The sequence below is a fragment of the Hydractinia symbiolongicarpus genome, chromosome 10 (genome assembly GCF_029227915.1).
Source record: "Hydractinia symbiolongicarpus strain clone_291-10 chromosome 10, HSymV2.1, whole genome shotgun sequence".
Classification (NCBI taxonomy): domain Eukaryota; kingdom Metazoa; phylum Cnidaria; class Hydrozoa; order Anthoathecata; family Hydractiniidae; genus Hydractinia; species Hydractinia symbiolongicarpus.
In genome coordinates this window covers 22,131,405-22,158,630 of record NC_079884.1, presented here as the reverse complement: position 1 = coordinate 22,158,630, position 27,226 = coordinate 22,131,405, and the positions used below count along the sequence as shown (strand labels likewise).

The window sequence follows — 27,226 nt, the reverse complement described above, 5'->3', positions numbered from 1 at the left end:
AAAATAAGTTTTTTATTTATACCTATATGCTTTACGACTGTTGATTTAGCCGGACAAGATCTACGTTCAACATAAAATGAAAGAATGTGGAGATTTGATATGGAAGTTGATAGATAAAGATCACGCCTACTTTTTCATAGCTGGGTATGTTGTTGAAGTTCTTCTTTCTGTTCTTCTTAACCTTAGGCTTGTTAGGAATACTTGGTAATAAGACTGGAATTTAAATGATTGGAAATTTATTTTGCATTTTTGCGTTCGATTTAAGAAATGTTTTCTATGAAAGATAATAAATTTAATTAATTTATGTAATATTTGATAGAAGAAAAGTAACACATCCCATAAATTATGCAGAAAACCCTGACTTTCTCGATTTTTTTTAGATTTTTTCACGGATAAAGTCACTAAACACGGTATCTGCCAGACCTTTAAACCGTGCAAACCCCAGAACTTTGAAATGTAACCAGGGTGACATTGGAAACCTTTAACCGATTATTTTGTAGAGGAAAAATGTAAAACATGAATAGATGTAGTAGCCTACTGGGATAGAAATCTTTGTCTTTTATGATTTGTATTGGACAGACTTGATTAGAGCTACAGATTTTCATTCTATCTGTGTGCTGAAGAACACTTGAATTTGGCAAAAAAATTATAGTAAAAGATCTCGGAGCAAAAAACCTTAAAATTATTTTGTAATAACGCTCTAAGAAAAGCTGCGAGAATAAGCCATTAAAATACATATTTTATTAAATACCTCGCGCATTTATTCACGCATTTCTTTTTCAGAAACTCAAAAGACATGCCAAACGATGTTTTAAACTGCTTAAAAGAAATACTTGTACTGCATGGTCGATTTGACTCTGAAGAAGCAGACATGTATATGAAAACATTGGAGATGAGAAGAAGACTTCAATGCGAAACTTGGTCTTGACAAGGTAGCTAGAAATTATATCATCGTAGGGTGACTGTGAATTGTTCGCTCGCCACTTAGTAAAAGCACAAACGTGCATCCAGCATGTTTGTGCTTTTACTAAGCTTTTACGTGCTTTTACGTTGTTCATATAAGGGAAGAATGGAGCCAGCTTCATTATGACGTATTTTTTATTTGGAGGACGAAAATTTTATCCAACAAAGTACCAAATATTGTAAAAAACTAACTGAGGGGAAAGTGAAAAGAAAAGTGAAAAAAAAGTTTATCTTGTATACTGTTTTTCTGGGGGGTTTTGTGTGCAAGAAACCTATGCTATGTGATCCTCTAGTATTTGCGACTACCGATTGTAACATGTAGACATTTCGCGAGAAAAATATTCCGTAAAGTTAATGAAACAAAAAATTCATGGGAAAAATTTCTTGTTCAATTTTATGTTTTTGGATGGATGAAGTGTAATCGCGTTGAAGATAGACATAAAAATTAGGACCCTAGTAATACTTTGAAGTGATGCTTCAGTTGCTTGCTCAGTATAGCCGTTTTATTAGCAGGAGCGCTTATTAATTTAAAATTAATGAAAAAAGAAAAGCGTGTATTTATATTTTAAGATGAATTTGACTCGAAAATGAACGAAATCGGTGCTTTATAAAAATGTTTTTTTTGAAATTTGCTAAAACTTTTAGACTTGAAAGTAATCAATCTGCTCCGATTTGTGTCTGTGATCTAGAGAGATGTGTTTTCATTTGGCAGAAGCGATTATTATTGCTTCTTCTGAGGGGTGTTTCTTCATCAGGGGCGATTATTTAGTAGAATACAGGTGCAGTAGCTGTGGTAGTCGAGTATGATAAAAAACACGTAAACCAATGATTTTAAACAAATAAAGAAAGGTAGCTAAAAGTTTGAAAAAATGATTGTAAAATCAAATTTATCTAAGTCATTTTGCAGACCAGAATATATGAAAAGCTATTTTATGTACTCCCCCTTGTACAAGAGTATTCAAGCAAATTAAAAAAAAACTACTTGTGTAACTGGACAAAATCGAAATATGAAATAAAAAATTAAGATGGCGTTGCATCGTATCGTTTGCTATTTTTTAAACCAACCCGCTCGTTTATCACACTTGATTCCAACAGCTGGCAAACTACGAAAATTTAAAAATATATATAAAATCTAACAATAGTTAAACCTTGGTTTACGAAAAGTTACAATAAATCCCTTGGTCATATGTTGTGTAACTTTAGGGTCTTTTGTACAACAGCTGTACAACAATCTTTGTGCTCATGGAAATCAATTAGAGCTTCAAGAAATCAACGCTAACGCGTTATTATATTTGTGAGGGAAAAAAAGGCGAAAGAAGAAATGCGGAAAATATGTGGATGTAAAAATATATATTTACAATTAGCTACAAAACTTAATTATTTACAGGTAGATATATTTACATAATTTTAGCATCTATAAGCATCATTTGTTTTAGGCGTATATTAATAAAATCTTTACCCGATGCCACTTTCTTCTGGCATAATTATTAACGTATATTTTACTGTTATATATATTTGTATGTCAGCAATTTTAGGGAGGTTTTTCCTATCACTTTTTTCTTCTCGTGTCTTTTAGCTTTAGCTGATTAAACCATTTTTTAAAAAAAAGTTATTTAAAAATTAAAAATTAGCTGGGAAAATAAAACCGATCCTTCAGTCAAAATCTGGGTCATTTTACTAAATATTAAAAATGCGTCCATGATTCAAAATCGAGAAGATAGGGGTTACTTGGGTTTTCTTCGAGTATTTATTTCAATTTGACAAGCTAAAATAGTCATTAATGATAATAATAAATTGTGCAAAGACGCTAAAAATAAACCTCACAGTTCACATGTCAAATCGGCAAAAGTTAAATAATTGAAGAAAAAAAGAAAAACCTGCTATAGATGCTATAGAGAGAAATCATATGTCTTACAATCAACGTCGAAAGCAATTATTCATGCTTTAGAAGGGCGTGTAAGGGTATATAACGCTATTTATTATTGTCTGAAACCACCAGTGTTTACGCTTACGATTCCAAACACGTGTTTTGATTAACCCACTAAATAACTTCTTGGCAATCTTGCTTGTATGTTGCATGAACACTTGTCTTTTCATCACTTCTCTGCTTCAGCATCATGTTGGAACGTACAGAGCAAAATGTTGTGTGTGCGCGTGACTTCAGCTTGCTGTAAATGTAATTTGTAATGTAGTTTCTCTCATATTTGGTTCACCAGTAGAGACATTAACATTATTTAGGGCTTATTACGAGAATTTGTTTTATAATAAAAAATTCTACTAAATTGACATAATAATTTTTGCTTTTATCAAATTTTATTTTAGTATTAATTTTTGCACAAAAATTCCCCGGATTTTATTTTGCGAATAAAATACAAGTGTTATCAAGTATTTTCAAAGGAAACACCCTTTTTTCAATACACTTTTAATTGTATCCTTACATTATGATTTTGGGGACAGAGTTCGATTTTTTTCTGGTAATTTGAATTGCATTTTATTCACTTTTTCAAATGTCATCACTGGTATATGTAAATTTGCCTTAAAGGGGCTACGGAACGTCTGTTGGTTTTCGACTTTAGTGACCTACAGGAAAGTCGAGCTGATGGCGGCGAAAAACAAAACTGGCTATTTTTCCGGCATGTATGTAATTTACAGACTCGAACATATAGCTAAATCTAGAATTTTTATCTTCTCAAGCCTTGGTCATGTTTTCATCCAGAATGAGTCTTGTAATATACTTTTCGAAAAAAAATATTGAACCAGCGAGCAAAGTCTAGTCTGTTCATTGAGCAGGTCTGTTCATTGCGCAAAACGCGTTTGCCGGATTTTTAATATGTGCGCGGGATATACGGAATGTGAGCATTTTAACCGGTTCGTAGCCCCTTTAACTCTGCAGGAACCGCGAGTAAGTATAATATAGAAATTTCTAGCATTTAAAATGGAAGCGAATATAAACAAATACCTTTTGCCACGCAAACTCTTTGTGCGTAATTGCAGGATGTTTCGCAACAGCCCAAGCGTAAGTCCAAACAGTCGTTATCGTTATTACAAACAGGATGGAAAACAATATCCCTGCACGTAAACGATGATTTCGGTGGACAGTGGTCTAAAAGTATTGTTGTTTTAATTGTAAATACTCTCGAGGTAGACATTTTCGCGAATTAAAAAAAATCGCAAAATCGAGGGAAATAAATTTCGTGAATGGGCTTCTCTAAAATATCGCAAATGATCATTTTAAGGATTTTTAGCGAGAATTAATTTTTGCGATAGGCACAGGTGTTGATGACTATATTGTTCAAGAAGGTCATAAAATAGCGTGTAAATATATACTTACTGTTGAACATGCCAAAATGCGGAATATACATAAAGGGAAACGACTGATACTGTCTTCTCACTGCTTGTTGCCAGTATGGCTGTTGTTGAGGTTGGTATGGTTGAGTGTACATTGATGGAATTGGTTGTGAGTGCACCGCAGGTTGCCAGTGTGCTGCGGTGGGCTGATACTGCTGTTGCATCATGGAGAATTGTGGCATGTTCATCTGGTTCCTCACTATACCTGAATAAAAATGACGACAATTATTTATATTTTTTTAATATTTAATGCAAGGGGATTCACATCTGCCACTATCGTAATGCATCGCACTCACAGAAGAGGGGTGAGAACCTTCTAGCTTTTTTTATACTTTGCATGCATACACTTACCTGGGACTGTATTCTGATACCACCTATTGCCACCCCAAACAGGTGCTGCATAAGTCTCAGGTTTTTTATACATCGTTTGCGGTTGAGTAATTCTGGATTTTTTTGCAATAACTGTGGTGACATCTTTTTGAAGCCCAAGGTATGGGTGCGGTATTAGAGTTTTTTCCGTTCGTTGCGTGCCCACATTTAAATCTATCTTATTTGGTCCAGTTCGTTTTGGTATAATACTTTCCTTCGTACCGTAAAAATTGTTAATCGGCTTAGACACCGCCTCAGAGTATCTGCTTAGCGGTGACGGACGATACGAATTAGCAGTAGCACCCAATCCCTTAACACTTTCGTAAGCTGTAGTTGCAGGACGAGTTAAAGCATTAGGCAGCATGGACATTCTTTGTTGGATAGCTTGTGGTTGGTTTACACTTGATGGTTTTTCGGCTTGGTACGCAAGGGATGGTTTTCCTGCCTTGTTTATGATTGATTTACTCTGTGATGCAATATCACCGTCGTTTATACCGTTAAGTAGACTGTCTACAGCTTTTTGTTGAGTTTTGGCTTGCTTGAAAGCTGTCGGGGTCAACTTTGAAAGCTCAGGAGTTCCCCAAGGCAAAGAGTTTTGCCAAGTGTGTTTGGGTATACTACTTTTCACTTGTAATTCTTGCAATTTATCTTCGTTTACTGCTTGTGGTTGGTTTGGTAGTGCTCGGTGGAGAGTTCTTGTCTCGCCCATTTTTAAGCCAACATCTACGAATGATGAAGGGTTTGGTACAGCATTGGCTTCTAAAGTAAAAACATACGGAACATTACAAAACAAGTCTGTGCAGAAGAAAGTTAGAATTGCAATTGGTGTTAGGGTTACGTGAATTCAGTCAGTGTTGTCGTTAGTGTTACCTGGTCGAGACGGAATGCGTAGAGGTGTAGCACCTAACAAAGTCAAATCGTCTTCGAATGTTTGGACCACGTGATCAGTAACACGTTTAAGAGCGTCGTCGTTCAGCCAGTTCGACTGTCCTGCGTTGTAATCTGTGTATGTGTATGTATAGTCTGTAGGGGTAGGGATGTAAGATTTCTTCACGTTTTGCGGACGTTCTGGTATACGGTTTCGTTTTCGTAAAGCAGTACGCAGTTGGTCAGGATTTACTAGGCAAATATAAGGACGTGTTAGTGCGGAGTTCAGAATTACAATACACCTTTCTCAACTAAGATTTGCATTTTGGTGTTTGGATTGCAATATCCTTTTACGAGTCATTGGATCCGCTCGTAACTGGATGTGCTGGCTAGATGCTATTACATGGCCAAATACTTCCTAGTTTTTAACTCTTTTTTATCAATATTGAAATTATTTACCCAGGATAACCTCTTTAGTTCTTTTTGGTACTGCTATCAAGGAGGGTCCTGCGAAAGGGGTCCTAGTGCATTTAAAGCTCTCATTTGAGCTACAAAAGTCATGAAAGCACAGCAATCGCTCAACCAGACATCCGCCTGAGATAGATTTACACTTTTATAGTCTCTGGCATGACTCGGTCGGAGTTTGAACCCGAGACCTCCTGCACTTGAAGCAAAAGCTCTACCACAAGACTACCAGTCGGTTAGAGTGAGTTATAGTCAGTTATAGTAAGCCCCGTTCTTAAACAGAGACCAGTTAGTACATAATTAAACGAATCAAACTTAAAAAGTAGCAGGTAGTTCGTTTGCTGTGTGATTGACAAGTGTATGTAGTCCTTTCTAAAATCATCGTGAAAATGTCAAGTGTCAATGATAATAACTACACGCTTTTTTCTTACTTGTAATTAGTTTTATTAGTTGCATTTATATTGTATTTTGTTCCAATAGAAATTATTAAAAAATATTAGTTAATACTTACCAATTAGCTCCCGCAAAAATTAATTTTTAAAATTTTTTCCTTTTTCTTTTGAAAAACGATTTTGTTTTCGTTTGACTCGCATACCACTTTATTTATATAATTATGCAAATTTCAGTTCCGCACGCAACAGGAAAAAAAAATCATGAAATTCCTTGAAATTCGGAAAAATTTAAATCTCGCTAAATTTAAAATCTTCATTTTGAAAAATTTTTCGCGCAAATTATTTATTTCTATTTTAAAAGTTTATTAAAGTTTTGAAAATGTATATATTTTAATATTATTATGGGTATGAAACAAAACTAATTAGTTGTAATTGATGATACCTTCTGACAACTCTAGGAGCACCTTCACCAGTTCATTTTTGTCTCTGATCATCCCTTCAGTTGGTTTGGTCAGTACGCTCTTTTTGATTGACGAGGCTAAATGGAAACCCGTCTAATAAATACACTATTGGCACCATTATTTCAAAATATAGGTGAATTTCCATCCAAGAATGGAACAGATCGGAAAATGTAATTTTAAAAATATCTCAACATTTCTTGCGGACAGAAACGTAAAGAAAATAAACACAAAATGTCAATAAGCAGAATAACCAATCAAATTAAGGTATTATTCCAATTGGTTTTGTTTTTGCGTAGAAATTCACCGTTAGTTATTTTTGTTTGTCATCTAGTATGTTTATCAGCTGCTCACCTAAGTACGTCATAATCAGTATTCATTTAAAAAAACTGAAAGAAAGTTCATTACCTGGCTCTATTGTTTGATTCATTGTATTGCTAGCTGCAATAGGTTGTCGATTTTGTGACCATTGATTTATTGTTTGGCTGTATGCTTGAAGTTTAGTTGCTATAAAAGTTGAAATAACCCAAAATAAATAAGCAGTCCCAATGAAGATAGGAGGGGCCTAGGGAAAGGGGTTGTGGGATATGTCTGAAGAGGCAATTTTAAGTAGTTGACGTCACGCATACAAGTTTTAAAGAACGGGATATTCTAAAAAGTACATGTTTTACAAAATTCAAAATCAAGCTGCGATATGCTTATGCAAAAAAAAATGTAAGACTTAGAGTATGCATTTGTTATTCTTAAGATAAAATATGAAATAGTCCCATTTTTACCTTTAAAAAACAGCAACAAAACTAAAGGTATATTTACACAAAGCAAGTTTAGACAGTATCAGTGTGTCATTAAAACACCCATAGCACATGAAAAAAAACATACCAAAAGGATTCACCAAGGCTGGACAATATGGTTGACATATGCTTATTTGAGCTTGGATATGTTTATAAACCTTTTGATTATAAAAAATGCTTATAAAATCCTGAGGACATTTCCACTTATATATACCTGTCTTCTTGTCTACTGCGTATTTTTTTGCGTATTTTTTTGTGACGTAGGTCAACACAAAGCCTCGATTCTCCTTCTTCACGTGTGTTGAGTGAAACGTCATGGTAAATTTCGTGGAAGGGATATGCACCGTTGGTATGGAAGGTTCCTTTCCGCAGATTCGTTCTGCTTTGTCGTTGTAATAAACTTCCAAGTAATCGTTTTTGCACTCCATAACTCCGCTAAATTATACACGAAGTTATAAACAACATCAACATGTTTGTTGTCTTGTTAGGAGGCTGTCTTTTTTAAGAAGATGTTTTTATTTAAGAACATCAAAGAATCCAACAAAACTGCCTTAGGGTATGATTACATGCAAAAGGGGTGAAATTCGCTCCGGGGTGAGATTTCATACCGGGCCGAAAAAGAATTAAGTTACATGGTCAATTCTCCCCGGGGTGAAAGTAATTTTTCATAAAATCACTTACGTGGAACACGCAAGCGGCACAACAACTTCTTCAAGAAATAGTAAAATATTTAAGCATATATAAGCGATAGAAAAACATTCCTTTTTCAGCATAATTTTGTGTATTTACTTCTATAACGTTTTTCGCCCAGAGCAATGCGGTTGCATGTAAAAATCATGAGTTTTCGCCCCGAAGTGAAATCTCGCCCCTATGCGAAAGACAGGATTAAAATCACTCCGGGGCGAAATTTTAACTCGGCAAACGCATGTAACTACTACCGTAATGCTTCAAATAAACGCCCGGGGCGTTTATTAAACTTTTTGACATTTTTAAGGGGCGTCTATTCGAGAGGGGCGTTTATTTAAAAATGACTGAAAAGGAGGGGCGTCCATTCGAGGGGGGCGGTTAATAGAAGGGGGCGTTTATTTGGAGTATTACGGTAAGTACAACTTGACCAAGCATGGGGTTGGTTTTACCCCGGAGTGAAATTGTGAATGTGACCAGACCCTTGATGGTTAAGCAGTTAAAATTCAGCGTTAAATTGGAATCCAGTAAGAATTATTAGGAGATTTAGATCTTAAATTGTTTAAAGCAGGATGTCCACTGAAAAGTTGCCTCGGTTTTTTCTGATTCTCCTGACATTGTTTAGTTAAAAAATCTAGATTTTATCCCCTACTTTTTTCTATAGTTGTGACACAAGCCGAAGATAAAAACTGACATCGGAAAAATATTAAAATAAAATGCATTACAGGGAGTTAATGGAAAGTTTAAAATTCCTGACGTTTTCCGATATTTCATAAAAAGACTACATTTTTCTGACATTTTTGCCTATATTTTCATATTTCCTGACAATGTCTGACATTCCTGATAGAGTGGACACTCTGTAAAGGGGCAGTGACAGAAGGAGTTATGACATACCTTCGTGAACCTATCTGAAACGCGTCAAATTTCAACATAAATCCAGATCCGTCGGGAGACACAAAGGTGGCTTTACAATCCTCATTGACTGGATAGAAGTTGGGGTAGTTTGGTGATGTCACAATCCCAAGTGAGGAATTGATCTGCTTCCCTTTTAAGTCGCATATATCTAAAAGACAAGAGATACGTTTAAGTAGTAGCATGGACAAACAAGATATTTTAAGGGAAGAAGGCCCAAAATTCACAAATTTTGTAGAAAATGTTTTTTTGGCAAACAATGTTTCTTCTTTTTATAAGAAGATAGGATATAGTTTGTCTGTTATTATATTAGGCGCAATTTTTAATGTTTGAAAGCTTCTTTTTTTAAGGTGTTCGCCACACCATGGCATGAAATGCTGAAATATTTTCGCAACGATTTTGTGTTTCGTAAATAAATAATTTTTTTTATAACAGGGTCTCGGCTAAACCCTAAAAACATTGAAATCAGACTAATGGATCTTAAAAACCAATATTAATCATTCACTAGAGGAACCTTGAAAACCGTGAATATGAGTATTCAATATGTCTCTGGAGTTATCTTTTCTTTCCATAATTGTTTTGTATTTTTATATTATCCATCTGATGTAACCGTGATTTTTTTTTTATTATTTTTTTTATATTTCGACATTAGTGTACTTAAAGTTTAAAATATGCTAAAATGAAAAACAAAACCTTAAAATATTTTTAAAAAAATTGTCAGAATTAGCGGAGATTTTATTTTAATTTTATATTGTTAGATTTATCCATATAACTTCAGGATAGGTGAAAATTTTGCAGTGTCATACTAGTGTATATAAAATTTTAAATGAATTCCAAAACCATTTGAAAACGAAAAACGAAGCAGAAAAGAAAAGATATCTAAAAACGTTGCCTTAGATACACTGTGAAACAACATTTCTATATTGATATCGTATTACTGGCTGGATATATCTTAAAATATTCACCAGGTGGTACCATTGTAATGGTGAATAAACGTAATATATATGTTATCAGCATGTGAATACAAAAAATAATTTTAATTATTAAATAAAAAGAATGAAATAAAAAAGAAAAAAACATAAGGTTAGAGAACAGAACTTTGTGGAGTAAAAAAAAACTTTGTAGGGTGATGAAAAGTTTTGACGAAAAAGCAATGGTCATGAAACTGTATTTAATAATTTGTGTTGCTTTGTATTTTGCTGTTCGTTCAGGTAAGACCAGGAGAGCGGTTTATATATATCTATCCATTTTTCACGATGAAACTTCATTGCGTGTAATCAAATATTGTGAGGCTAGTGTCTATTCTAGTGACAAACTAAACTGTATTTTCTTCAATAAGTTTTTGTGCTGTCAAATAGAGAGATTTTGAACATAAGGAAAACATAAACACGTTATAAACATTCATAAGTAAGGCTGAAAACGTCTTACATTAATTTTCATATTTTCTTGTAGCTAGTCCCTTAGATCTACTTTAGATATAGCTTACTTCAGCTGTTATACTACAGCTTAGCCAAACATTGGAAAACAAATTCACTCGTGTATTTACTGTTCAATATGGGTATATATCTAGGCTCCGATCATTCAAATGTAAACCACGATTGAGACATAATTTTACCTCATGCTCATATGACAGAGGTGTGGTAGAATTACCAACTAAATTGTACTGATTTTGCAGCTCAGTTCCATTTGATTTTTTTGGAAAATATGGAAATATGTCTTAATTTGCAACTTTTGTTTCTCAAAAAGATGTTTGTGTTATTCTCTTAGAGAGTGGCCTAACGAGGTTTGAATTTGTCTGCAATCTTAGACAAATATTGACACAATGGTATTTTTTCTTCTTGTTTAAATATGGACAACACTGTCACACATTCATTCCTCTGGAGCCAGTAGGCTGCAAATTCGCTACTTTTGCACACACGTAGGGCAGGTAGAAGGCGTTGAAAAGCTGCTAGTCCCATTCTCTAGCCACCCACACATCGAAATAATCTACTTCCCACGGTCCACGAAGGCCCCGAAATTTGCGAAATATGACCATGCTGACGTCAGCAACAATTAGTACATTTTAAGAATTTGGACTTTACTAAATAACCTGAGTCTAAGTCTACTCTAAACATTGACATATGATTTGACAAGTTCGAAATGTGCGAATGTAATATAGAAATAGCCTACGCAATTACTTGTGGTGGCGAACTTTAAAATTAGCTGTCTGGTCTCAAAGTATTATGACCAAGATTGTAGCTCGAAATTTGAATTTGTGAGGTCGATTCGAAAAAGTCGCGCGAAGATACAGATCGTCAGTTTTTTTTAGACGCTGCTTCTATGTGCTACGATTGTTATAGCAACATCAATTGGGAGGAATGTAGTACTGACTTTGCAATGAATTGTTACGGCGACGCGAATAGATGTGGTTACATATACAGCAAGCGATTGGGCACAAACTTTGAAGAGTTTACCCGAACTTGTCTTTCGAAGGAGATGTGTGATGGTAACCTGTGTAAGGGAGCGTCTGGAGCTCAACTAGAAAAATGTACCGTCAAATGCTGTGATGCTGAGAAGTGTAACGATGGCACGCCATGAACACCAATTTTTGCGATGATCGCACCTTATTTGATAAGTAACAGTTTTTTTTTTTTTTTTTTATCAAGGAAGAATATTATGTGGTATTACACAGAACTGCACGTGTCATTTTCCTTTCACCGAAATTTTTATTGTCAGATGTGCATTGCTAGTCCTATTGAAGGATTTTCTAGCACATATTTGTAATTGTAGTATACGTTGTTAATATATGAGGTCTCACTCATGTGTATAAAACTTTAATAGGAGAACCTTTAGCGAGTCCTAAAATCCGCCAATTTTTTCGCGAATTAAAAGATTGGGAAAATTTTGTAAAATTGATTTTTTAGGAATATTCAGTATGATTTTTTGTTTATAACTTTTACGAATTAGCGGCTTTTAGTTCTCCAACCAATTTTCGCGAAAACAAATCCGAATATTAAGTGAAAATAATTTTATCTTTTATTAAAATAATTGTTTTGTAATTTATTAATATTGTTTGAGCAACGATTCAATTGTTCACATTTTTTCGTGTTTAAGCATTTTGTCTCTCTCCCCAGTTTTTACTCTTAATGTGATGGCGATTAGTTAGGCCGAATCATTTCACCCTCCTCCTCACTTACCTCGTACAGGTTGTTCTTCAATTGGTTTATCTTCAATTGCATAACTCAACGAAAACCCTTGACCGTGTGATGATTGATCGCTTACAAATTTCAGACACAAATCATTTCCGCTCGACACAAATTGACCAGGCGCATCTTTGCCGCATAATTTGACAGATGGGCGTATTCCAATTTCAGAACATTTGCCATCTGTGATACGTAGAAAGTCGCCAAGACACTTTGGACCAGAGAACTGCGTAGGAGCCGCTACGATGTCCATACTAAAAAGAAAGATTTGTGTACTTTATGTAATTTAAAAACAATGCTTCTACTTTCAACTCTTTTCTTAATAATGATCAAACTCAAAAATATATACGTAATAATATGTACATGAACGACTGAGAGGCTACAGCATGGAACCAAGGCAGTACGAACAAGCGCATCACATTAACAAAATGTAACGCTACATATACAACATGCCTATAACTAACTTATAGTTCTTTGCTGCAATAACGAAATTTTCGTGGAAGATTTCACCGGGTGCAATATTCGAAAATTTGAGGAATGAACTTTTGTGAAGGGCGCGAAAAAATTATTACTTCTGAAAATATGCCTTTTTTAAGAAACATTTATCTATTTGTCAAAACCCTAATTTTGCTATTTTTTTCCTTGTTATATGCGGTGAACTTTTAATATGTGCGAGAAATAATACGCGCAAAATGCGTTTATATTGTTATTGCGCGAAAACGAATACGCCCAGAAGAGATTTTTTTTCTCTGCGCTGAAAATAGCTTGTCAGAGTGTTACCATTATCCCGAACTATCCATAGTACACCCTAGTAAATATAAAAAGCAGAATGACTTCTTGATGTAAAACCTCCTAACCTCAAGTAAAACAGATAGTGTACTCACTCATGAAATTTCAAGGTGACAATTTTCCCTTCGTCTGCTTTGATTGCATGTACACATTCTTGGTTGTCACTGTAGTAATTCGGATATGACGGGCTGCTTATATTTCCACGGGCGTCTGTCCACACACTGCCGCATTCATCTATGGCAAGTTTAAGGCAATATCGTAAAAATGGAATTTTTATAACATTTTTTATTCATCAGAGAGGGGAAATCTTACCTGCTCCAGGACAAGGGTTGTGTGCATTGCAGATCATTTCTGTTTCTGGTACAGGTGCGTGAGAACAAGCGTTATCAGATAGAACAGTGGAGCTACCTGTTGTTAAATCTACTTTCTTGCAAACCACAGATCTTGTACGCACGCCTACACCACACGAGGTTGAGCACTGAAATAAAAAGTTGCAGCGATGTTGCAGATACCTCAAACCTCAAACTAGTTTTGTTATAGCGACACTTAGAAATTCCGATTACTATTATAAGCTTTTTGTGATGAAATATCTTATCAAACTGTTTGATGTCAAAATATTTCGCGGTTTACAGACACTGTGCAGTATTTGCAGTTTTTCGAAAAAAAGTTGCTAATGAAGCAAATATTCGATTTCGTGTTGTTGTTTTTTCATTGTAAAAGGATCAATGCTGTCTCCCATAGTAGATGTAAAATGACGTAATCAAGCGCACCCGTAGTTAAGTGCACCCGTAGATAATTGCACCCGTAGTTAAGTGCACTAAATCCTCTTTATAAGCGCACCGTTAGATAAGCGAGTTTAGAGAAAGGAGATATTGAAAGCAATTGACACCTAACGAGTGACGAGAGTTCAGAATGATTCAGAGTGTTGAGTACGAACAGAATGATGATCATTCTGATTATTCTGATGATTCAACAACTGACGAAGATTAAGGAGGATAGACACTAGAGCATATTTACTTCATGTGAACTTTACAGGGCAACACACAAATTATTTAGTTACTCTTTCGATTTCCCTTGCATTTCTTTCTACTCGATTATAAGCGCACCCGTTATCGTTGATAAGCGCACCACAGTCAGGATAAATTCACAACATACGTACCGCTCCATATGGTTCAGCAAACCATTCTGCTTGACATGGACTTAGATTACATGCTGATAAACGCTTCGGCTGTTCCTCCACATCGCACTGACTTGTGGATAAAACATACTCTTCTTTACCAACATTTACCACACAGTACACGCTCCTTCTTTTTGTCCCTCCTCCACAAGATCGCGTACAAGATGACCATTTTGAAATTTTCCAACTAAAGAGAAGGTTAGTCTCTTTAATAATAGCCGTCGTCTGTCTTTTTGTCCGTCTGTTACGGAAATACTAAATGCGATATATAAAGGACGTGCGACCCCGTGGATGCTTCCACGGGTTGAAAACTAGCATAATTAGAATGCCATAGAAAATCAATGTGTTTAAAATAATTTTTAGTCATACCTCTTATTATATACCTAAGTGGAAGAAAAAAACCTTTGGTTAGGTCGATTTCACGAAATTTGTTCTCGCGAAATTGTGTATATTAATAAGTCGCTTCAAGTCTGAAACTTTTTGTTTAGCATTTTAAATTCGCCTGTCAATCTTGATATCGTGGTGTATTCTTGACCCTCGTAGAAGTACACCATTTTAAATTAATATGCGAATTTGTGACTTTTGCTCGATGAATTGGTAAAACAAAGTATTACAGATCATGCGCATTTAAAACAGCGGACGACATACCTCGGCGGACAGGGTGATCGATCACAGGTTTTTGACAGAGTCAGTGGTTTGTTAGCACTGTTACAAAATAAACGCGCAACTGGCGTCCCATCATCCACTCTGCGACATTCTGGGAACATAACTTCGTTTCCTAAATATAAAGGTTTTATATATGAAATGCATGTTTAATAGGGGTAAACATATGAAAAAATAATCCGTAGAAAGCTTGGTAAATATCGCAAGTAAAAAATATGCTTCAATCTCCTTAGATTATCCTAGGACGATAGAAAAAAAGAACCTCCCAGGATGAGCTTAGGTAACTTTTAGGTATGATTTCAAATTCTCGATCATAATAAAAAGAAATCATATATATGACTCTTGTTAACTAGAATACTCGATAATTAGAACATCTTGGTTGGTCGAACAAATTTATCGGTCCCTCGGAGGAATTTCTCTCTATAAGTAGAAATTTTCCATTTCTCGTAAAGTTTTTTAAGTAGAAAACTCTTTTTCCGTATACATGGGGGCGAAATTCGCAAGCTTGTATTAAATATAGAAAGCTTGTTAACCCGGGAACCGGTTAAAAACCCTAAACAAAACGGACTTCTTTTTACAGAAAAAAAATAAAAAGTAAAGAGCTTCAAAATTCACCTGCCTCAGTATTTTTACTCGTTTTACTAAAAATTTTTGAAATCTTAAAATCTAAATAAATCAAACTTTTCTTTGCCTCGGTGAATGTTCAAGTTATGGAGAGACTACTGTACTTGTTTTGTTTTGTCTTTAAAGTGTTTTTGTCCTATTTAAGAGCCAAATTTCTCCAACAAGTCTAAACAGCTAAAATAAAAAAGGAAAAACGTATTCACCTCTTCCACAGGACACGCTACACCCGCTCGATATTAGCACCCACTGAAACCTTCCTGGAACCGATTCCACACTCTCTTTCTTGCTAAATGAATTGATATCAAATTTTCCAATACATTCTGGATCATCATCACATTTTTTCTTCACAACTTCTCTCATAATGTTGCGCAATTCGATCAGTTTCTTCGCGACATTCTGCATGTGATGGCTGCGTTCTAGAAGAAGAGACAAATGAAATCACAGTCAATGTAATTACTCTTAGTAATCTAACAGAAGGGGAAAGATGGCAACACTTGATTTCAGTAAATACCACCTATTTCAATTTATGAACATCCCTCGTAGAAATGTTTTTAAAATCATTGTAACGAACAAAATTATGCATGATTTAATCCGTAACTGGATGCTCTAATAACCTTTGATAAACCAACTAAATTAAGCATACATTAAGCACATCCTCACCTAAAAAGACCCAACGGGCTTAACAAACATTGACTGGCAAGCATTCTAAATTATTTTGAAATAACGGGTATGAATGTCAACGTTATTGTGTGTCTTCAGATTGGACATAAGGTTGGATCTACTAAAAAAATACCTACATATGCTAACAATATGCATTCGATGGTCAATCCCGCATAATGTGGTAATCGATAAAAAATCATCGATTTAAAGGAAGGCAATGTTATTATACGGAGAATGCTGTCGCTGTAATCTCTACAAGTAATGATTATAATAGCAATTCCGTTAACCCTATTCGGGTTCTCCGAATTTTTTTTATAACTTTGTCTGTTGTTATGTTAACTTATCAGTTGACAAGCGGGCAGGAAAAGAAATTTAAGTTATTTTGTTTGCAAACCTTTTTTTTGTTTTCTCAAGGTTCACTCTCTTCTCAGGTTTAAAAAAATGATGACATCATCATAGACTGAATGACGTCATCCATATTTTTTTATACCTATTTTCCTCCAATGTGCTAACACACATTTGTACCAAGTTTTGGCGCAATACGACGTCTTCTTCGTCGCTTTTAGAATCTCTTGCCTTTTATACCCGGCCTTTTGAACCCTCAAAATATCCGGCCTGGAAAAGTCATGTTTTTAATTTTAAAAGGTCATTCGATAAATTCCATACCCAATAAGTTTTTTTAAAAAGAATCATTGGCTAAAACTTTTAACAGCGAATTATAATTTTTTTCGATCTGTGAAATTATATAGTCGCAAAAATTAATACCATTTAGATATTGTTGATAATACAAAGACGATCTTCTGTAAGAGTTAAAACATAAATATTCACAAGTACTCTACTCGCGTGTGTTACGGAGAGCATTTTAAAACATTGAAAGAGTCTTGTTTGGTAACATACTTGTGTTGGCAGATACCAAAAACTTATTTTGCTTGATGCGTGCAGGCGTTGTAGTGTAGTGTTCTTCGGTGCAACAGAACTGAGAAATGTTGGGATCAGGCCAAGGCTGCTGGTTACAGAGAAATTCACTGTATATTATCAGTAAAAAAACCCGGCTTTCCCTTTCTGTTCTGGACGACAGTAGCAATACAAGACAATTTGGAATAATGTTTCAAAGAATGATAACTGTTGTTTGTAATGAATGCAATTCCTATCATTACTAGTTATGTTTGTGGAAGATTTGGAAAATGACATATGGAACAAAACACATATGGAAAAATTTACAAAAATCCACGAAAGTCGGATATGAGTTTACTTATGCAAATCTATAACCAGTCTAAGCTCACATAGTTTTTAACATGGTTAGCAAATCCTGTGTGTAATAAAGGATTGGAATATTTCTTGGAATATTAAAATACAAGTGCATGTACAGAAACAACTGCGTAAATATTCTCCGTCAATATTATTATCAAAACAAGTTGACTTACTTTCTTCTAGGATAGCCAATTTATCGACTATTTCGGCATTATTGATTGATCGGGACACAGCCAATGGATTCTGGTTAAGATCTATTTTTTCAGCGCAAGTGCTTCCATCTCCGCCACACACACCGCAACGATCTTTACGTTGGGTGGAGCCAAGTACTAAATCACACCCAGCGGTCTAAAACAAGGGAGTATTTTTTAACTTGGGATGGACTATTAAGTTTATTGATTTTCCAAACACTTATTTTCACGAGGTCAAAAAAAAAAGCATTTTGCGGAGATTAAGTCATGTCGATATTTCGCGAGGTTTTTTTCGCGAATGAAGAATTTTAAGGTTTTATTGCAAAGAATTATTTTTACGAATTAAGTACTTTTTCGCAATTTTATTTCAAGCCTATTTATTGAGATTAAGTAGCCTTTAATTGAACTAATTGCTAATATCACAATAATTTTTTATGTACTAAAAAAAAGAAGATTTACCGAGAAAAGCTAGAAGAAAAAAAAAGTTTTACGAAGTTAATTTTAGCAGATAAGTGGTTTTCAAGAAGACATATTTTCGCAAATTGACTTAACTATTCCTAGAATTTTCGCGCATACAAATATTCGCGAATATGGATAAAATTCGCAAAATTTGCGAAAATTAATCTTCGCAAAAATCAAAAAAAGTAACAACACGAAACGTATGGTTTGTTTCAACCTAGTTTTATTTGACTTACATTACACTCCCCTCTTACACATCGACCAGGTATATTTGAAACTGCGCATTCTGTACCATCTACTGCGTGGCCAAATAGTTTTGTGACGAGATTATTTTTCGTCGACATGCACTTCAGATCACAACTGGCTTCTAAAAAATAGATAGATACTGACTTTAGCCACACATCGTGTGATAAATTGCCGTCAAAAAGTGACAAACCGACATCCCATAAAATGGCCTAATGACTTAATTTTCATATTAACATTCGGGCCCATACAAATAGAATTAAATTGTTTTTACATGTAAACAAAGTAATCAATGGTCCAACAGGCTAGAGGTCAGGTTTAAATGTTAAAAAATCATCAAAAAATGTGAAAAATTCTGCGTAGGGTGATTTCTATTAATATTTTGGTATTTGGAGCTACGGATTGAATTTTTTTCTGGCCACACGGCATGTATCTTGGCACCTGTGAAAGTTGACCCACGTCAATATTTAAGCGTTTGCAGACGGTCAACTTTTCAACGTCACCGACATTCAAACTTTGGCAGCTGCGACCGTGAATACGTTAGTGGAAAGCACTTTTAGGGTTTAAATTAGACACATGCGACTTTATAGCTTCGATTATGTAATTTAAAACGATTCTTATGTGAAATGAAAAAGCTTACATATACAATTACCCTGGGCCACGATGTAAGAAAAAAATGGAAGTTCTGAGGGAAGATGGTGGTATACAATGAATGAATATACTAACCTGGCTCGTTCTGTGTGTATGTCCAATTTAGTAGATGATCTTCGTAGTAAGATAAACTTTGGTTTTCACATTGTGCGCGACGAAAGTTAGATTGAGCAGGACAGTCCTGTAATAAACAAATCAAAAAGTCTTTTTTATCAGATTTAAAAATTGTTCAAGGCTCAAACAATATGAAAGGTTATGTATGTGATTACCTACATAATTTGTTACTTCAAGTTTCCTGTTCTAAACTCATCGAAGTTTAGTTAAGAAATGCAAAAAAAAAACTAATTTTGAAGACTTGCATAAGAATCAAAAACAATGGCTGTTATTATAGAAACCACGACTCTTCAAAAAATTATTGATTTCTACCGGCTAAAGTGGAATCTTTTAATCCACCGGAAAAGATATACAGAGGCACCAAACACATTTTAATTTACTGTCTTTAATTTATTTTCCTGAATTTCACAAGCGGTAATCTTTTTTACCGGATTTTCATTTCATGACTTGTAAAGAAGTCGAAGTATCACTTTGAAAGTTTTCGTGTTAAACTTTGCGTTTTTAATTTCCGCAAATTGCCTTCTCAGTGATATTGTATTCTAGTGCTCAGATTTAATTTTGCAAATAAGTAATTTAAAATTTTGCGAACGAGACACCTAAAGAAGATAAGTCTAAACTCAGGATAAAAGCAGTATGATAATATGAACATCATTTTTAAAAAAATGAAAAAAGGCTATTTCCCAAAAATCAGTTCTCGTTGAATCAAGATTCTACAAATATGTTGCATCAGGGAAGCTTCGTAATTGATTTCACGATGTTACCTAAATTTCCCTAATTCTTTCACGGCGTCGTAAATTTATTGTTTTTAAAATATGTATTTAGAAATCTGCCTACCTTCTGTGGTTGTATTCGATACTAATGATCGAAATAGGTCAAGTTTGGGTGTATTAGAAAGCTCTTTTCAAGACCTATCGATTCAGTTTTGTATTACGGTTGACAAAAACTAAAGTTCTAGCAGGACCGAAATTCAAATTGTTCGTTGTTAAAGAGTGTTAACATTCACATTGCCTTCACATTATTGCAAGTGTTCTCGGTCCTGGCTACAATTCATCATACCTCTTTGTTGCAAATAATATACATTCTTGACTCTCCTTCGCAGTACTTTCCCCCATGTTTTGGCCTGCAAACAGAAAATAAATAAATAAAAAATTAAATGATATAAACCGAATTAGCTGACTACTAAACAAAAGAGCGAGAAAATATGAAATAGATATTAACTTGGGTGATTGACACGCCCTTTCACGATACGATATCCCTCCTCCACACGTCCTCGAACATGGCTGAAAACCAGACCACTGTGTCCATCCACCATCCACAACGAGATCATCACGAATTCCCTTCTCAACACAAATCGCTTCTTTGCACCACTAGAGGAGACAAAGTGGTATTTTAAGTATTCTGTTGTATCGAATGCGCCGGCCTAAAGTCATCACAGTTTTGCTGCCAATTTTTAATTTCCACAGATATGATGTCAACTCATTTTATCTTTTGACAAAATTTAGTTACAATGTCAAAGAGATTAAAATGTCAGATAAGCTTTACAATGGGTAATTATGAAAGAAAATTGAAAGCAACCAGATTTTTGCTATGGGGCTTACGAAAGCATATTACAAAAACCTCAGCTTCTGTTTCTATCTCTTATTACTTTGTTAACCGTAAAAATCGTTACACGAGTGTTAGTGTTAACCCTGTCTATAGTGAAAATTCGCGGAATGAAAGAAACTATTTGGTACGGTCAGTTGTCTGCTATAAGCAGGTTTGATTGCACAATATAAACATAGGGCAGTACGTTAATCTTTACAACGTCAAATAAGAAAAAAAAAATAACACTTTACCTTTCCCTCGCCACACGGTGTCCCGTCCATCGCCGGTTTTCCGATCCGGGTACAATTATTATGAAGAGGGTTGAAGCACAACAATTCTGCACATATCTAAAGAAAAAAATATATGCTGATATATAAGTAAAGTTTAAAGCGATAATAAAAATCTGGCTCTCAAATTATAGTTACAAACGTAGTAGCCATATAATAAGTCGCCTGGCATGCTATTTTTGTATGATGTGCCAAACCAATAAACACTAAAACTGAGATTAGGTATTAAATGATGTTTCACATGGACGTTTTGTTTTTTGTTGCTAACTCTATTTAGATTGGGGAGTGGAAAAGGGGTATAAAAAAGCCTCCTACCCAAGAATTTGTGATAGCTTCTCAAGTATACCGTTTAGGAGTTAAAACTTCTTTATCAATTTTAATTAGTAGTTATTAAATAGTCAATTTTTTTATAGTATGACGCCACGCTGTTGCTATGGTGATTGATTTGTAAACACAGGTGGTCATTGAAAATATCGGTCAACTTTCCTTTCCTTCTGTTACTGAAAATACCCTTACCATATCTGTATCATCTTCGTAGCATTGTTTTGCTTTATCTCCTATCGCGTATCGACATTGTGTATCTGCATCGTATATATCGCCAGGATTTTTGTAGGTCGATATTTCCTCTCTTTTATCTCGCGGAGCGTCATTGTCCAAACATTTGGATTGCTCTTTTCTAGAAATATAAGAAAACTTTACCAGTTGTTGTCAGGTAAAAAGAACTGCTCCATGTGCAATGACATTACCAAGAAAGGGTTGATGCATTTTGAATAGTCTAAATTAGAACATACCGGAGAAAAAATGCGAATGAAGGGGAGCCTTTTTCAACTAGCAAAGGACAGATTTACCAAGAAAGAATTAGTGAAATAACTTTATTTTATTATTTTCTCCTTATGTATGTTTTTTTTAAGTCAGATTTACATAGTGCAAAATAAATTGACTAATACACCAACTGCAAAAATGAAGTAAAAACATCTAACGATATTAAGAGAAATCAAAAAAATTAACCAAAATTAAAACTCTGCAAAATCTTTCAAAAAATAGTAAAAATTATCCTAAACAGGGCGTTTATTAACAACCTTAAGAACTGTTGTAGATAATCAATGCTACATGCAGACCAATGGTAAGCATCCTCTGCTCTACCACCATTTGTTGACATAATATGTTTACTTCGTCCACACGTGTTGCCTACACCATCATGATCCATACCAAGACTGTAAGAGATATATATGAAATGTAAATATGAAATAATTATTTCCATCATATGTTCAGATTGCTACTCCTTTCACCGTTCTCGTTTTTCAAATAATGTGATTTCCTTACCTGTGTCCTGTTTGATGGGCTAATGTAAATGCTGCACCAAACCCATCATCTTCGATGATAGAAGCTGATCTATCGTTATCACACATTCCTCCAACGTATGAAAGACCTTGAATAAGAATAGCTTCCTACAGATATCGATTTCTTAAGAACGTTATTCTGGACGCTCAACAGATTTTTAATGCTTCATCTTAAAACCAAAACATGCTACTGCAAATTAATACTTTTTGTTATTTGACAAAACAAGGCGAGTGAGGAACAAAGCACATGTAAATGACTCCGGAACTCTGGGATAAGGTTTTTGTTGTTGAAAATATGGTGCACTACTTAAATCTTAACGGCGGAAATTACCCCTATAGAAAAAAAAGCTTTTTGTCTCCTTCAAAACTAAGAGCTGCAAGTCATTAATTTTTGTATGGATGGACGCAATAATTAGCAATATTTAATCTTTGGTTACATTTCGCTGCATTCTTAAAGGAGGAGGAGTTAAAACATACCACACTGCAAAAATTCTTCTTTTAGTGTATGTTCTAAAATGTTATTCATGCAATAATTAGTGTTACCTTTTGTTTCACAAGGTTGGTTTTTATCAACACATATATCATGTCTAAAATAAAAAAATATGAATCATTTCAAGACATTAAAAAACAGAAATAAAGAAAAATACACTTAAAAACTTTATAAGATGCCCATGTGTTCATTGTTCAAAAACTCGCGCAAAAAATAATAAAGGGTAAGTTCCTTCTTGGAGAATACTCTAAATCAACAAAATGATAGTGTTAACTCTGTCACCAACTGTTATTATAAATATGCTCGGACTGATTGAGTTCTGTAATTATTCTTGTTTTATAGAGATCGACTTGTCATCGCTACCAAGAGAAGATAAAGGGCGAAGGTACAAATCGATCACACGATGTACTTAGCGCTGCACAGTCGTACGTTCAAGCGACATCACGATGTTTATTGGAAACTGAAATGAGCGCTTAAATTCAAAATGACGGTGATTCAAGCAAACTCATTGGTCGAAGTCATGAAATTATGTTAACACTACAGCACTTTCAGCGCTTATAAAGATTGTAATACGATTTGGACTTTTGAAACGAGCACCACGAGGAAAAAGTACTCCTAAATATTTCACGATATTGAGCACTTTGATGCGTGCGCTATGAAGCGATGTGCTAAAAGACTGATGCGAACTTCCGCCTTAACTTTCACGAGAATTAAATTTCGCGATTCTTACTGTTACTTACTTTGTAAACAGAACAGCATAATCATAATGGTCAGGATGATCAGTATTGATATTATTTCTTCTATCAGACCATTTACCAAACGATGCTAGAGAATTTCTTGCATGGTGATTGATTGTAAGATCTTCCTGTAATGAAAATAAGTTACAGTATTAAAATAAAAAAATGCATAATCTTTAGTACGATCGGATTTCATTAGTGCAAATTTTATTCGTTCAAGGACAGAGAAAATCGTGCTCCACTAACTAAGGACTTTAGGTCAAAGCTTAGAGGATTTTTTAAGGTCAAAGGAAAGACACTTATAGTGCGTGTTATAATGCCACTACAGTCAAACTCAACTATTCTCAAAAAAGCAACGATAATTACTTACCAAAGGTGACGTCAAAATGACAAGTTTTGATATGATCATGTTGACAGTGTTAGGACCAATCGTTGAATCGCGCAAAATATCATGTGCCTAAAAATAATCATAAATCTCTATTTAAACGTGCAGCAAAATTATCACTTTCTTCATTTTCTTTATTTTAAAACAGTCAATCATACCACGTTGGCTATTGTCAGAGCATACTGTTTTGCTGCATCCATGCCATAGTATTGCGTCATTTTTTGGTCAATAGTCAACATGGTTTCTATCGTCTGTTCACCAAGTTTTTCAGACATAATACCACGTGTCCAACGTATGTGCGGCTTCAAATCTGAAAATAAAGAAATGTTCGTTTCTCGTTAAAAAAAACCGATCAGCATCAAACATTGTACGCGAAATTACCGTCAATTGCGATACGTATTTTCACGGAATATGTCAAAATGGTTACAACTTCATTTCGCAAAAATGATTTCTTATCAAATACGAAAGTTATGCGGTAAAAACAGTGAGGTTGTGTCACCTCCCCCCCTACTCCTTTAACCAGCGTCAACTTTAGCATACCGCTTTCCCTTACCCTTTTCCCATAAAGGTTTGTGAACGATCCGTAACAGCACACATACTTGAGCACACACGTTTATTTTTATTTAAAAATCGTTTTAACTGAATAATGATTTTGGCCAAGTCCTTGACAAATTCAAAATATATTTTTGGTCGTATGACTCGATTCGTACAGGAAAATAATTTTACATGATGGAAACGTGGCTTTCTAACGCATTGCTTGTGATTGAGATAATTAGGGTCAAGGCAAATATTTGTGTTTGCTTTGCTGCTCAAATTAGTTGAGACTAGATAAAATTCTCAAAGACCAACAATGTGACATACCGTCTAAGCCGCAGCTACTATCACTAGCCTCTTCAAGAAATCTTTTTTGTCGATATTTATCTGTTCCTAGAACATCGTCAACCATCTGCAAGGCGTCTTCAATCTCGTCATTCATCCTTCTTACCACATGTGGACGATGCTTTGACGACGACGGCTCGCCATCCACACCATCTTCGTGTCGGAAAGGTTTGATTGATATTTTCTCTCCAGCAGTTTGAATTATTCCTTCCTGTAAACCAAAAAAAGATAAAACTTCCTGTGCGGTTGTTAACAATAATAATACTGCTAGCATTAATTAAACAACATTGAAGAAACCACTAGATAACCTATCATCGTAAGCAACTCATTTAATATTTAACCCACCCAAAAACATTTTGCTGCACATTTTGACAAATATTTGTTTTGAGTTATTTAAAGCAAGTAATGCAATCGATCCTACGTCATTTTCTAAGTGTGTAATGTATGAAAATCATGCGGAAAAATGCTGCTGCAACAATGTAACAAAATGCTCATACAATGCAACACATTGCATTGCATTTGCTTCACAAAATTGCTCAGGTTTCCTTTTAATTTAATCCCAAACACTTTCCACTCACCAGACCGTTGCAGTGACTCAACGAAACTAAACTGGTGTTGTCATCTCGCAGCCTGCCTGTGTAGTAACAATTCCGTGCCCCGTTAATCTTTGTAACTTTACCGTGCTCTCCAAGTATTTCAATTTTAAAATTAGGTGCTAATAGTTTTTTGTTAAGATCTAAATCAACTTTAAAGTCTCTTCCTAACGCATTGAAGTCAATTTTCATTTTGGTTTTATCTCTACTATCTTTGTAATCGCCGTAATAATTATTCGCGCTTCTTTTTCTTCTATAAGTTCTTTCGTCTTCCCTTTGATGGTTGGTATATTGGATGTATGGATAGATAATTTCATGGTCGACATCTAAAGCAGTTTTTAAAAACTTTTTTAAAAAAGGGTACTTGCTGAAGAAACACACCTAAAACTGCGATAGTTAACTTCATACCTGTTTCAATGACATCCATGGTAAATAGTTGGGAAAGCTGAAAAATAAGGTATTTGTATGTAGAACGAAAAAAGGGAGAAACCATCAAAGGGAGACACCATCCTAAACGGAAGGAAATATAAAGGACGAAATGGAAAAATAAAACAATCAATGCTACTGCTCTAAACCGTAGCTGTTGTCAAACGTCGCTGTTCATTCCAGATCAACCTCACTTTTTCGAAAGTTGCGTTTGAGAGCGACATATCGTTTGTTTTATTTGCCTTCCAACCGGTGCGTTTATAAACAGTAGGCATTTAAATGAAGAAAAATAGGAGAAAGATAGAAATTACCTGCAGTAATTGAAAGAAATATAGTGCTAATAATTGACCAGTGTCCATTGTTTCGGATCGTGGTTTGATTATGACGTCATATATGCGTCGCTTTTTGAATCTAGAAAGGAGGAGATTAGTGAGATGATGCATTGCAATTTGCTCTTCTGTCACAAAGATGCATTTTTTATCACTCCGTATATGTATATGTTGGGAGTTACCAAGAAATTAAGCAAGGTTAAATTATTACATTCTACCGTGCCCCTTTTAGCTCAATAATGTCAATTGAAATGATTTTTTTGTTGCTTTGACACAAAAACAGCTTTGATGCATCTAGCCCATGTTGCAGAAATGAGAGAACGTTATGAATTAGCTATATGAAATGCTCCCAAACAAGTAACAGTAAAAAATACCCTGCTTATCCTGATATATTGCTAGCCGTATGATATAGTGATGACTTTAAGTATAAATATTAATTACCTTGCTAATTATCTATTATTTTCTGCAAAGCACGTTTTTATTTTTCGTTGTGCATAATTTCTGCTTTTTTTTCACAGTTTTAAATCATGCATAAGAAACAGCAGAGTAAAAATCTTTTCTTCTGGATAATAACGCGGCTTCTGTGAAAGTTTTTTGTACTGTTTGTTGTCAGTTTCGCGGCGATTGTTTTTACCCTCCTTTCGTTGAAGTCATTAACTTTCTCTAGTTTAATCATCAAAGCATGACCTAGCTTCATGCACCGGAACTAATTTTTATACCGCGGGGTTAATAAAAAAATCGTAAACAGCTCAGTTTTTGTTTATTTTGACAAAATAACCTGGTTTTCACTGTCCTCCAATTTTACACACTTTTTCCGCAAATAAAGTAAAACAAAGAAAAATGTTGTATATTTATTCAAATTTCTTGTTTCGATTTAAATGTGCTGCTGAAAGGGTAAAATATGTAATAGTTAGAATTTATAT

The 27,226-nt window shown here is 34.7% G+C and overlaps 2 protein-coding genes across 5 annotated transcripts in view; one reads left to right on the top strand and one right to left on the bottom strand.

Annotated features, from left to right (window-relative positions):
• The window catches only part of LOC130613289 (NADPH-dependent diflavin oxidoreductase 1-like), a 29,693-nt gene extending 16,951 nt beyond the window's left edge, over positions 1-12,742 (top strand). The window contains exons 15-17 of one of the 2 annotated variants that reach the window (XM_057434639.1): positions 50-144; positions 784-932; positions 11,558-12,742. In XM_057434639.1, coding sequence (XP_057290622.1) covers positions 50-144; positions 784-928 — 240 coding nt within the window. In that variant the 3' untranslated portion in view covers positions 929-932; positions 11,558-12,742. Of the gene's footprint in view, positions 1-49; positions 145-783; positions 933-2,166; positions 2,304-11,557 lie in introns of those variants that run through there. The other variant, XM_057434640.1, reaches the window with a different exon arrangement.
• Positions 2,687-27,226, bottom strand: LOC130613287 (A disintegrin and metalloproteinase with thrombospondin motifs 16-like). 3 transcript variants are annotated; one of them, XM_057434636.1, is made up of 33 exons: positions 26,745-27,226; positions 26,286-26,385; positions 25,957-25,993; positions 25,534-25,874; positions 24,938-25,166; positions 24,235-24,386; positions 24,062-24,148; positions 23,695-23,819; positions 23,008-23,051; positions 22,448-22,553; positions 22,204-22,338; positions 21,641-21,800; positions 21,089-21,184; positions 20,472-20,620; positions 20,310-20,373; positions 19,215-19,320; positions 18,482-18,612; positions 17,769-17,943; positions 15,888-16,100; positions 15,046-15,175; positions 14,380-14,584; positions 13,533-13,698; positions 13,316-13,454; positions 12,426-12,685; positions 9,232-9,400; positions 7,868-8,088; positions 7,271-7,369; positions 6,847-6,942; positions 5,551-5,799; positions 4,663-5,439; positions 4,295-4,516; positions 3,923-4,066; positions 2,687-3,131 (listed from the first exon to the last, which is right to left on the bottom strand). In XM_057434636.1, exons 2-33 carry the CDS (start codon positions 26,331-26,333, stop codon positions 3,124-3,126), a joined length of 5,283 nt encoding a protein of 1,760 aa, XP_057290619.1. In that variant the 5' UTR covers positions 26,334-26,385; positions 26,745-27,226; the 3' UTR covers positions 2,687-3,123. The 3 variants fall into 3 exon arrangements, with proteins under 3 accessions (XP_057290619.1, XP_057290620.1, XP_057290621.1); XM_057434637.1 differs by lacking the exon at positions 26,745-27,226 and adding an exon at positions 26,515-26,692; XM_057434638.1 differs by lacking the exon at positions 5,551-5,799 and having other exon boundaries at positions 2,695-3,131; positions 26,745-27,222.